General features: G+C 41.3%; 1 protein-coding gene across 6 annotated transcripts in view; it reads right to left on the reverse strand.

Annotated features, from left to right (window-relative positions):
- The window catches only part of AGBL1 (ATP/GTP binding protein like 1), a 331,916-nt gene that overhangs the window by 258,060 nt on the left and 60,254 nt on the right, over positions 1–13,602 (reverse strand). For 5 of the 6 annotated variants that reach the window (XM_038146649.1, XM_038146651.1, XM_038146650.1 and 2 more), the window contains exons 10-15: positions 12,778–12,894; positions 11,192–11,793; positions 9,847–9,930; positions 8,721–8,810; positions 8,236–8,384; positions 4,888–4,975 (exon numbers count right to left, since the gene is read on the reverse strand). In XM_038146649.1, coding sequence (XP_038002577.1) covers positions 4,888–4,975; positions 8,236–8,384; positions 8,721–8,810; positions 9,847–9,930; positions 11,192–11,793; positions 12,778–12,894 — 1,130 coding nt within the window. The remainder of the gene's footprint in view (positions 1–4,887; positions 4,976–8,235; positions 8,385–8,720; positions 8,811–9,846; positions 9,931–11,191; positions 11,794–12,777; positions 12,895–13,602) is intronic. The other variant, XM_038146648.1, reaches the window with a different exon arrangement.

Raw genomic sequence — 13,602 nt, forward strand, 5'->3', positions numbered from 1 at the left:
ATGAAGTGACAAATCATGCACTTCAGGGAGAAGCCTCAGAGCAAATTGCATCCATAAGTACGTTTCAAACAATATTTTTCCTACATTGCACCAATTATGCTGTTGCCAAACCTTCTGATTCTGAAGGACTGTGAGGTTTCTTTGACAAATGTTATCATCAATGTTGCATTAAAATGCAAAATAGAAGAGGCAACCAAAAGATGCAATTTCAACTCCTGAATTTTACAATACTAGTTTATTTTGCTGCTGTTCATTTTTATTCAAAGGGGTGGAGAGAAAAGATAATTATTCTTGTCAAATTCTCCAAAATAATCAGCTCTTTCTCATAAGGGAGAGACAATACAATGCTGCTAGGTTTTCACTTGAATTCAATAGTTAGGAACATGTGGGGTGAGTGATACCGACTGGATCAATAGATAGTGCAGGAACACTGAGTCACAGTGGCAACCTGAAAAACCTGATTTTATTCTCAGTTGAACCCTTTACCCCAACATTTCTTTTGAAAATAAAGCACCTTAATATTGGACAGAGACTAAAAGAGAAAAAAAATTCAATAAACCCACAAATACAGAAACATGAACTTAGCATTTATATATGTATTTCACTGGATTGAGGGTTTAAGTCTGGTATCTTTTTGAAGCCAGAACAATGACATTTAATATAGTTCTTGTTAATTTTGACAGTGAAGGATAATTAGGAACAATTTCCTACATGGTGCAGAAGGAAAATGCTCATCTCCATGGCCTCTATTATACTCAGTGCCACTTGGAAGGTTAGATCACCTCATTCATAAAGTGTGGTCACAAAAGTGCTGAATTCTTCCGAGTCCTTCCCTCCAAGTTGACATTTGTAGTTAGAGGTGTGGAAGGAAGCAGGTCTCTGCAAGCAGATACTTCCTAAATATCTCACATAAACATTATTCCCACCTGTCCCTAACACTCCAGAGTAAAGGCTTCTCCCTCTGCAGTCTGTAATTCTGCACAGTGTCCTCTCCTTCCTAAAATGGCCACTTTAACCCAGGGGTTTTGCAGCAAGAGACACCTCTGACCTTGATGCCACACTGGTAGTTCAGTGTTGCTCACTCCTGCCTGCTCAGGCATGACTCCCAGGGCAGGATGCTCTCACAGCACTGCTCAGCAGCACATTTCATCCCTGTTCCCAGCATCTCTGCTGTTCCACCCAACTACCCATACAGAAAAGACACTCCCAGACTTTTGAATCACTTCTTGACACCTGCTTCAATCCACAGCAAGCTATCTGGCAGTAACAGCAAGTCTACAGGTGGCTTTGGGAGGATTCAATATTCTTCAGACTTGCACTGAAAAGAAAAACCCCTGTGTGCAAGCAGTGTAAATGATCATGTACTTTTACTGCATATAATCTGGTCTCCTCACAATCTGTCATACAAAGAAGTAGCTCTGAATATTTTTGAAAGAAACCTAAAAAATAACATTTTTCCTCTGTGCCTCCCTCTCCTCCTACTGCTGTCAAGCCAAAATAACTCTATTGCTTCCTTTTTCCTCCACCAGATTGATGCCTTTTAGTTCCTCACCACTTTTTCATCACAACACCCTACCATATCAGCATGGAGCCTAAAGTAACAAGCAAGGAAAAGGAAAGGAATAAAGGACTCCAGCAACATCTGGTCCCCACTACATTATTTGTCTTCTCTTTCAAAAATGTGTTGAAAGTCTCTCATGCTTTCTAGAATTCAACACACTAGTTATTGGAGAGGAAAAAAAAAAGACCCAAGTGTAGTTTTCTCAATGAACACATAAGCTGTATCTACTGTGCCTTTCAGTCACTTTGTAGTAGTGAAATCATTTTGTTTGCTGCTCTCCTTCAGAAAAAAATGCACAAGTATTATATTTCCAGCATAGCAGTGATGAAGAGTTAATTAATAATAATTATAATACTACTTATCTTTTACTCTGCAAGGTAATTTTTGAGCTTAAAAAAAATCTTTGCAAACACTATCTGATTAAAAAATAGATAAAAAATTTATCTATTGCATTCTTTGGGTGGCAGATGAGTGATTCTAATTTTCCACCCTTTGTAGGGGGAAACAGACAGGTGAAGCAGCTTGGACAAAGATGCAGGCAGGAAAGGAGCTGGGTTGAAACAGAGGAATTCAAAAGCACCATTCTCTCTTGGCCATCTGATTTTTAGACTTCCTATCTGCAGCATTTAGTATTGTAAAATACTAAAGGTATTTTAGTACTAAATTACTATAATAGTACTAAATTTATTTTAGTACTGTTAGATGATGGAATGTGGCATTTTCAGCTTAGATTAAAAGGCCAAAGAAAGTATCAATATCCCAGACTTCTGGGCCACTTCAAAACAGAGTTCAAATGGAAAGTAAAATGTTTCTCTATTCTAATCTGTTGATGTATTCCCTACATCCAAAATACTTCCCACCTGGAGCTTGGTGTCCTCATTTTCCACGTCTGGACTTCTTTACATCTCTAAGTGTGGTTATTAAGTGCAAGACACTTTAGTAACACCCTGATTCATACCATAAAAAGCAGTATTCAATAATTTACTAGCTTATTAGTTATTTTGGGGTCTGCCACATTGGATAGCAGAAAATGCACAACACAACTTCCTTTCCAAAGGGCAAATCCAGGATAAGATATTTTTCTTGTTGATATTTCAGGCAGAATCCCAGCTGAAGTAGAATATTCCCCCAGCCATTGAGCCATTAAGGTGTTCAGTCACACTGCAAAGGGCAGGTACTCTCAGAGAGAGGCTGATGTCTCACCCTCTCACAGATATCATTAGAGCAGAGAAGGGACCTGCTAATGTTATGATGTTTATTTCATCTAATGTGATTATAAAGATGCTGAAAAGAGAAGACCTAGTTCTGACATTGTTGTGATCACTAAACAGCCAAGTTTTTAGTGCTGATGTGAGAACAAAACACTCATGTACCTCATAACTATCTGACCTGACTACTGTCTGGAAAAGCTGGAGGTTAGATAATGTGCTTAGAATGAGCCATGAAACCAAAGGCACAAGCACATTGTCACCAATTCAACACTCAGCTGCCATTATTCCTTAAATAATTTGCCAGAACGGAATATTATTCAGTGCACAAAAGCTGCCAAGACAGCAAGAGAATTAGATGATCTTATTGTAACTGCAACTGTTTATCATGGGTGTATCCTGTCACTTCACAGGGAGACAATAAAATAGAGCAGAAGTGTCACTCAGCTATTTTCTGACAAGAGCTCTGCTAATATTCTCCACAACATAAAAACTCTTGTGAGACCTATGAGAAAGGAACACAGTGACACAGCTGTGCCACAACATTCATCTTTATGAGTAAACTACCCCATCCACAGGGAAGATGAATGCCAAAGATCAGCCAACCTGTTTCACACAGATCTCACCAACAAGCTTCCCCCCGCCCCCCGTCCTTCAGCTCAGAGGTGTCTTTCTGTAAAGGGCCTGCTGCAAAACGTCTGTTGTGTGGGTTCCTCCATAGTTTTGAAAGTGTATCACTCATTTCCCATATTTATTAATAACTCCTGGTAAAAAAAAACAAAACAAAACAAACAAATTGGATGAGGTTCCCTTCAAAATATGCAGCCTCACCTTAGGATACCTGTGACCAGAGGGAATGGAACTGAAGTGAGCTCTTTGCCCAAAACACTGGCAGTGTGATATCACTGTAGCAATCCCAACTCCTTCTCTTCTGAGACAAAGCCTGAGCAGCCCCAACCACACTAGTTTCACATTCCCTCCCTCCTACAACTTCTAATGACTGAGAATCTCTTTTATAATCACTGAAATAAAAACATTAACGTTTCAGCAGAGGTGAAAATGTATTTATGTGTGGGCATGCGCATTCTTGTGTATACAAAAATATGTGAGAACCAGGAACACACAATAAATGAGAGACAACAAGTACTTATCCCAGATGATTATGTTGACATATAATTCAATGTACAGCTAGAAAACACAGAATATTCCAAATCAATAAAACAATTCTCTCATATATTCTGAACAAGAATCTGATTACAGGCTTAATTGCACAATCATGGCTTAATCTTGGAAGTCAGCTGCTGTTTAATCACTGCACAATAGCTGCCTTGCTAATGATATGGGAAGCCACTGGAATGGTATCCAGCATGAAAAGTCTGCCCATATTTAGAGAAGCCAGAGATTACAGGCATGTAAAGGGAAACCACTGAACCACATATGTGAGCTCTTGAGGTAGAAAAGATTAAGGTCAGGTGTATGAAGGTCAGCAAAGAGGACTTGAAACAAAATAAAATAGCTGCTCAAATTGCTTTAGACAGATGCTAGGCTGAGAGGATAAAGTGTGCCTTCAACACCTCCACACCCCACCCCTGAAAAAAAAAATCCAACAGAAACTGGGAAAACTTCTGAGCCTCTGGCACACTGCAAAAGCAGCCTGAAACAGGCAACTTGCCCAAATATCAGCACTGAACTTGTCAGGATTCCTTTACACCACTGTTGTGTATTCAATCCATTCTTTGGTTCCTCAGCTCCTATATCTCTTACATGGAGATGTCTCTTACATAAGAAGGTCTAAGCATGCAACAGGAAAAGAAAGATCCCATCCAGCTCTTTTCTTTCCAGCCAGGAGAAAAAGAATAAACAACTACACTACTTCTCTTTTCCTTCTCCTTCCTCCTGGGCAAGAGAATTCTGCACAGTCCCTGGCATCTAATAGTGAGATCTCACTTGTGGCTGTTGTCTAAGGGTGGAAGCACACAACACATTGAGCCAGCACCAACTCACAGACATCTGAAATAGGGGGCAGCAATGGCAAGAGGTTCATGACATCAGTGCAGTTAACAGGAGTGAAACAGTAGAGAACAGAAGGCACAAATTATCCACCAAAAGTGCACTTACTTGTAGTAGCAGATCTCCTGGCCTGCCCGAATCCAGCGAGGCCTGCCCTGGAGAGCTTCCCTCACCGAGTACATCACCAGCTGCATGCCTACAGAAAACAGGACACTTTCAGGTGATGTGACTGCCCTGGCTGGAAAAGACATGAGTGGGAAGGAAAAGGCTAAAGAAGCAGCATCATTATTTGTCTCTGCTCTCTGTGCTGATAGCTTATGCAGAGTAAATACATTCCCAAAGCCCTGTGTTTTGTTCTGAAACAGCCATGTCTGTACAAAAAGTCCCTCCAGAAAAAAATGAGCTGAAAGAGTTTATTAAAAAATAAATTATTCTTCTGTCCTTTGCCAACCATTTTGTTTACAAACAGAGGAAGGAAAAGAAAATAATATGAATCAAGGCATCAACAAGATCAGTAATTTGGTTAGTCTAATATTTTATGCTTGGCTGCACTATTATTGAACTCTTAATCCTACTGTAGCATCAGAGATCTGTGTTGCATCCAGAACCCTGCCTTCCAAAATCAGCCAGAAAAACTACAAGGTTTTAAACTTGCTATTAGTGCTAAATAACACCTAAGCATGACAAATGCTGATAACAATAGCATCCATCTTTGTACTGCATTATCCCAGAGCAGGACCTCTTCCTGACCTCCAGAACATTACCACTTCATGCCCTGAGGGGCAAGGCTTTCTCTGATCTGAGTTGCACGTCCATGTCCATTACTCACAGCTCCATGAAGGCAGCCCATCTGCAGGGAGTTTTTGTATCAATTTCCTTTGCTGTACACACCTGCCTGCTCTTTAGGGCAGGGTGAGGATGCTGCCCTCCCCAGCAGAGCTCTCTGCACAGGTCGTCCCTGGCCAGGGGCTGCAGAGGAGGCTCCTGTCAGCAGGTCCAGTGCACCCAGCACAGCCACAGCTGAGCCCAGCAATGATGCTGGCACCACTTCTGTGAGTGCACATTTAACAAAGACAAAAATGCCCTCCCAAGTCTTTTTGCATGTTGATAAGTTGCCCCCCGAGCCTTCTCTTGGCTGTTTTTGTGCTCAAGGGGGGGAGATGATGCTTGAAAATCATTAATACTGATGACACAACTGCATTAACAGCTATTCAGTTCCCTTCTTCCTTTGGGTTTCTCTGTTAAACTCCCCAGCACTGCTGGACGCCAGAAGTATCATCAGCAATGCCTTTCCAGCTCCCCTCGGGCTGTGCTGTGGGGCAGCACTAACTCACTCACTAACAGCCAGCAGCAGCTTCTATAATGCTGTTTTCGGAACCAGTGCTGTGAGCTGTGTACAAGAGGCAATTCTGTGTTTGGTACCAGGACATGGTCACCACAAATTTTGAGGGACACAGGCCTGTCCAGGTGCCCAGCTAATCAGGGAAGGGATGTGAGGCTCAGTGTCTGCAGGGCTCTTGATATCCTGAATGCCAGCTCCTGCCCTTCTCAGTCCAAAGGACTCACACACAAAACTGTCTCAGAGCAGGTTACTACTAGTCTGCCATCTCATTCTAATGAAAAACAAAAAAACAAAAAAAAAAATCAGTTTTTCCTTTTTACTTCCCCTGTGCAAATGTTTAGTTTTAGAAAACAAGCTGAAATCAGGGTTCTGATGAAACCTCCCACAGCAGAGTAAGTTAAAGAGGGGGAAGGAGAGAGGTGGAGGCTGTGCCTCCTGTCTTGCTCTGCTCCTGGCCACAACTATTTCATTAGAAATCCTTTCTGCTAATTTGAAAGTCACACAGTGCCATCTAACCAAGAGCAAATGGGAAAAAATCAAACCAGACAAGTAACCAGGAGCTGCAAAGAATTGCCACCCAGGGCACTTTGGCACTACATCACAACTGCAGGCTTTTTGTCTCAGGGTGTGGGCATTAGCCCAGGAAGGTGCAGAGGGAATGTGACAAATAAACAGCATCTCTTACCACTGCTCTGTGTAAATGCTCTGTGTGTGCTGGAAGGGGTAGTGAGCCTTGCTCAGCCAAGCCAGAAAAGCTGGAGCTTCACTGCCTGCCCGGAGCAGCAGAAGGAACCCACAGAGGAATTGCTAATAGCCAACCCCACAAACAAGCCATCCAAAAGCAAGCCATGGCTTAGCCTCCCTCCTTAGTCCAGATGGTATTTTCACATTTCTCTTCCAAATATATTATTCATTGCATGCTTGAACATGTGAGTCATGTGCACTTTCAGGTACACAAAATTAGATTATAAATGCTAACAACAGCCAAACTAGCAGATAACAATCTTCCACCAATAACAGCCTGAATCTCTGGCTGCAAGAGTGAAGGGACCAGGGACTACATCAACAATTGCATTGTGGTTTAAAATAGGACATCAACATCCTTCATTTTCAGGCTCTTACCACACACACCACTCTGAACTGTTTGGTAATTCAGGTAAGCAGTATAAGATGACCAAAAAAATTAAATTGGGGTCTGAATACTTGAACTTCAGCCTTTGGGTTAAAGAGTAAATGCCTTTTAATTTGTCATGTCACTCATCCAGGCAGTCTCACACATACAAGTGATTCCAGCTCCTAAGGCTGTTTGTTATAGGTACATCGATCCTCAGAGAGTTGTCCTGGTGATGCTAGAGGCTGTAGCCACAGGCCTTCAGAGGAATGCAAAGTCTAATATTATGGACTTATTAAACATTCTGAGACAGGTCTTGAGCTGGTGTAAATTAACAGAGCTCCATGGAAACAAACCAAGAAAACCCCCAGCCCATGCCAGCTAAGAATTCAATCCAGTCTCCTTGCACAAGACATAATTTCTTTCTAAAATGGGCATTGAAAGATGGGATTTGCCCTGCCTGTTTCTGAACAATTCTGCCCTTCTCCTGAACCATGACAGGGGCTCAAGGACAGCAAGGAACAGATTTTTTTATTAGCATTAATATCAACAGAAATTTCAGTAGGTCCAAAGATGTCTTACTTGATAAAACCAAAGAATCATGAATATTTGTTTGAGGACTATCACATTCATTTAAATCTTAGAAGTACTTTCCAATTCTATGCTGCTTATTCAGTTCCAACAGATTGCCTTTCCCCCCCAGCTCTCCCAACCCTAGTGCCATTCTTCTTCAGTTCTGGTCTATAAACACAACAGTGATGTTTATTTCCCTCCACAAATCCTCTCCCAAGTCTCAATATTCAGTTTCCTCCTCAGTCCTCCTGAGTATAGACAAAGGTTCCCTGACAAATCTGAAGTGACTTTTTCAGTGGACTTCAGGGCAGATAAGATTGAATTTACAGTCTCCCTTATACTTATAGACACGGAGAGTTTGAAATCTTTATGGCATTAAAAAGATATTCTTGTGAAGAGAAGGCTGCCCCAATTCCCCAAAGGCTCATACCATAATTAAACTGGCTGTTGAACTTCTCACAGTTGATGATGTTGAAGCGATAGGGAACCGCCGACTTCATGTCACTGACCTCAAAGTAGAACCACTGGTGGTGCTGGCTGCTGTTCACATCTGCATTCATAAGTAGGTCATACTCAAACCTGTAAAGGAAAATAATAAAAGCAGTGGCCATGAACACCCCCTGTCTGCCACTGAACATGCTGACAGCAGACTATGCAGCCAAATTGATTGATATTTTGTGAGCATCACCATCAAACACCATTAAATACTCACACTATAATAGTCAAAGCATTTTGAGCTCTGTTTTCTTAATCATGTTCCTTCCGTGACATCCAGGTGTTAGAAGGCATTATAAGCTCCACATCATCTAACCTGCTTCCCCAGCTGACCCTTTGCAAAGCCAGGAGAAGGCCACCATCCCACGCTGTGGGGACAGCAGCAGGCAGGCTGGGACACCTCTGTGCAGGGGTACTTACTCACGCACTTGGATCGCCTTCCGAAGGTTTCCCGACTCAAACTTGGAGAAAAAAGTCAGACAGCCTGGAGCAGCTGGGCTTGAGAGACTGCTGGAAAGCAAAGCAAGGACACCTGTAGCAGATTGCTTCAAAGACAAGCCTTTCCCAGCACCTTTTAGATGCTAAAATTTGCTTTAATAATTTTTTAATAAGCAAGACCTTGGGAAGGAGGAGGAGGTGAGTAAATCCATGACCTTCCTATCCAATGCAGCTTCTCTCTACTCCTGCTTAATAATTCTAAATCACATCTTTCCTTTTCCCAATACTCTCTTTTGTCATTGTCCATGTTTGCTTTCTTTATTCCAGTTACTTTCCCACTGGACTATTCCTATTATTTCATTAATTGCAGAAGGCCGCTTTATACAAGTACTCTATATTTACTCTTCCTTCATTTCTAGAGTTTCTTTCTCCAACTGCTTAGAAATTCTTAAATTAATCCTAAGCAACTTCACAACTTTCTCCTACCTCAAACTCTCACCTCTTTTCTGCTCCAAAGAATGTTCTCCAAGTCACCTATCTTTCCTCTGAATGCAATGTTTTTAAATTTCAGACCCTCTCAACTGCCCAGTGCTACATCTTCTCACAGACCATAGTTGAGTGCTTAAAGCTTTCACAAGGCCAGATGTTTGAGGGTTTTCTTTGAAGTGCTGTGTGAGTGTCACATTCACGAAACAGGGTACATCTACAGCCTGTGACACTGGCTGCACAGACACTCCATGGGAAATTCTGCCACAGGGGGTGGATGAGATGGATTTGTCAGTACAGTTCCCAGCACCAGTCTTCACCTCTGCTCCAAATCACTGCATGCAATGCAGACAGATCCAAAGACAACCTACAGTCCCTTTGATGTATGGATTTTCTTGTTCTGTCTAAAAGTTCCGATGATTTCCTGCTCCAGTAGCTTCCACAACAAATCCTTTCCCTGGAGTCACCTAGAAACAATCTACCACTCCTGGCTATTTTTTCTGTTAGGCCTTTATCTCCCGTTACTACTTCTTTGCCTTTATCAGAGTTGATCAAGTAAAAGTGAGCTCAGTGACAGCACTGACAGTGCCCCTGGTTGCAGCACTCAATTTAAGGGACCCACCTGGGATCATCTAAATCAAACACAGTTCTTCCTATCACATCTCCCGGCTGGATTAGCCGGCGAACATCATCAAGGACTTTGTCCCTGGGAAAAAGAAAGCAGTAAATCAGCAAATTGTAGTAACAGTGTGAAAAATATTGATATATTCTTCCAGAAAGAGTCTTAGGAAATTATTTTTAAGGACTGGGAAGGAATTCCATGTGCTGATTCCAAATGAACTCTTTTTTCCCCATCGTGAGTACACTTCTGCTCCGTCCTCATTACAAGTTGCCTTTTGGGTTAAATGACTGATTCTGGAAGATTATTTATTCACTACTGGATTGTGTCAAATTTGATTTATCCTCAGTTCTTCCCAGTCAATGCCAACCCCCAAGCGGCCAGTCTTACCCTGTGAGGAAATATCTACCATTACTTACAAACCTACTAGTCTGACTCATAGTGAATATTGACTATAAGTCAAGCTGATTTCTACTCATTATTAAACAGAGCTTCTCTGATCCCTGAAGATGATCAAATGCAGAATACCAGATTTTCTTCCTGACCTTTGAAGCAATCATGTTATGCCTTGAAGCATGATATGATTAGTCCCATTTCAGCTGTACAGTTACACATGTTGTTGTAGCCATAAAAGCAGACCTTTTAGAGCAACAGTGCAAGAAGATGGTAGAGTGATTTTTCCCTCTAAACAAGATTTCTAGCTCATATATTTACCACAGAAAGAATAATTCTCCCAACAGTCAGGAATCAGTGGTTTTAACAAATGACATTAGTTGTTCAATTCTAAAATTCAGCATGGAACCCACCATCTTTGCTGCCTGCTAATAATCCCTTATACCACTAAAAAGAAATTTGAAGTCATTGCATGTAGGTCTATGTCAAGCCAAAAAACTATAACTAAGAGCTTTTCTTCCAGCACATCTTCAAAACACAACTTCCCTCTCATCTGAGCACCTAAATAATGAGAGGTCCTTTCTGAAAGGACAGATAGGATTTTCCCTGAAAGAATCAGATGGGACCAACAATGCAAGCACTAAAGTGGCTGAATAAAAAGTAAGATTGAAGGTAAAACCATGTCTCACAAGGACACAGAGGCTTCTCCACCTCTGAAATGGACTTGCTCTCATTTGTGTTCTAACAAGGTCATAGATTGACAACCCAGCTTAGATTTCCATGTAAACTTCCCATTATTGATGAATTTATCAATCAATTGAGGCACATAATTGGGTAGCAACAAATTTGTTCAATAACTTCCTAATGCATTCAGAGCTGTTAGAGTCAGAACCTACATAAGCCAGTTTTGAGCCTAAGAACTCTCAATGTGGTCACCACATTAAAGCACCGTCACCTTTGGACCCCATGCTTGCGCTCCAGCACGGGTTTGCTGTAAGGAGGTGGCTGGTGACCCCAGAAATCTGGGAATGCCAGCTCTCTGTAGCCTGGGATGGACTTCACACATTTGGCCCTGGCTGCATAGAAACAAGGATTGTGGAATGGAGTATCTCCTTGGTGTTTCTCCAGAAGGTTTCGAACTACATCGGAGCTCTCCAGCCTCCCTTCAGGACTAGGATTGATTGAGGCCTCACAATGAGGGTAAAACACTTTTTTGTACCAAGCAGCATCTCTTAGGAGAGAGCACAAAGCAAACATGTGACTCCTGGCTGGATCTTCCTCATCACAGAAGTCTTCATCCTGGGCTTTTTCAGCCATGTCTCTGTTTTCATCATTCTTATCCCATATGCATTCCTCCTTCTTCCTCCAGCTCTGCAATGGGACTTTGAAATCCTGTTCTCCTGGATCTGGTCCCATCTCTGTGACACTTTGGTTTCTCCATCTGCAGTTTGGATGCTTCACAGAAGTAGCACTTGGAATGAAATGAGAGGGAGCAGAGGGAAGACTCTCAGTCCTGTCCTCCAAGCTCTTCTTTTCCTCAGACTCAAATTCAAGCTCCTTTAAATTTAAAAAGCAGAAGAAATTAAAAGAAACTATAGACAGATTGTGCCTCCTTCCAGAGGAAACCTTTCAAGGGGGAAAAGAGGAAATATTTACACATCTCCCAAAACTGTACTCAACCAATAAAACAGCCAGAGCAAAATCAGTGCATGGACCACCTGCCAGCATTTCTCTATCCACAAAGCTGTTTCAACAGAAATCCTCAGAAACCAAAAGGATCTGATTGGAGATGATTCGCCAAACTGACTCAACCAAAACCAATCATTCAAACAAAGAAGGGAAGATATTTTGCAAGGCATTTTTTTTTAAATATAAATGCTACAGGAGGGTAAAGGTGTCCAATCTGTCATGCAAAACTCCACCCCACCTTCATGCAGGAGTATGATTTAATCCCATTTGGCTACTTATGGTCACGATCAGTATCACAATATTCTGTGTACTGGAGATACATTAACCCAGAGATCTTTTCCAAATTCATATTTGAAACAGGGTTTCCAGCTCTCCTAAATTCCAAAACTTGTAATGACTGCAATATTCCTTCCTTTTTTTTTGTCCCAAGCATCACTAGAAAAAAATTATTTGAACCGTTCATTTCATTCAGTGGCAGTGCAATCTCTTCCTTCAAGCCACTAGTTGACAGTATTTACTTTTCACATCTCATTCTGATTTTGATATTGCTGTTGAAATTGCCAGCAAGGATACAAATTATCTGACAGATTTCTCATGTGGCAATTGATTCAACAGTGCTTACTTAATGTACACCCAGACAAATGTGCATCAAACATCATTCCTTTTATCACTCATGATTCACACCAAAAAAATACTGCAAAATGTCATAATCTTTGGCTTTCTAGTCCTCTAATACTTACAGGTTCACTTTTGAAATAGCCTTGTCTAGCTTTTACTTGTCAATACTCCCTTTCAAGTATTTCTTAAATTCTGGAATATTCACCAATAAAGGAATCTGCAGTACAATCATACCTGAAAATTCTGGAAAAGTTCTGCACACAGAGCTTCATATTTTTCAAGCTCTTGTTCTGGCCGGTCAAGCTCCGGCCTTGACCTCAATTTATTCACATCTGTTTCCAAGTCACAATCCTACAACAACAGAATTAGAAAAGCACGTGTATTACACCTGCCCCATGAAATGATCTCAGCCACCAGTGAAATGAGGATAAAAACAGTATCTGAAATTTTCACAAAGGCTGCTGTGCATTAATGTGCAGCCTCACCCATATCAGATGTGAGAACCAAAGCCAAACTGTGTCAAGCATTCAGCTATTACATTTTTTAAAAACACAAAAAAAACACCAAAACAAACAAACAAACAAAACAAAACAAAAAAACCCACACACACACCAGGAAAAGTTGGAGGAAGAGGAAAGGATGAAGACATGGCATTGATGTCTGGGCATTACGTTACAGCATTATTCAAATAATTCAACATATCTGTGTCCCACCAAATGCCATCAAAGAAATTATTTGCTCCTGACAAACAGATTCATTTCCAAAGCTGTTATAAAAAGAAAAAAAGTAAAATTGCCTGAATGCATCAGTGCCCACAGCATTTCAAACCCTGAGCCACACTTGGGTCACAAAGCAGAGTCTGAAGTGTTGTTTGGGCAGAGATGAAAAGGCAGTGAAGACCTGCCAGAAACATGAGCTCAGTTGAAAAGGATTTGCCACTGAGAGCATACTGATGCATAAGAAGCTTCAAATTTTGGATGGAAAAGAATAGATGGCTGATGTGGTGGTTTTTATTTTCATATAACTCTGAACAGCTCCTGATGGAAGGGTAGAGCCAAG

This window comes from Motacilla alba, chromosome 10, assembly GCF_015832195.1.
Source record: "Motacilla alba alba isolate MOTALB_02 chromosome 10, Motacilla_alba_V1.0_pri, whole genome shotgun sequence".
NCBI classification, from domain to species: domain Eukaryota; kingdom Metazoa; phylum Chordata; class Aves; order Passeriformes; family Motacillidae; genus Motacilla; species Motacilla alba.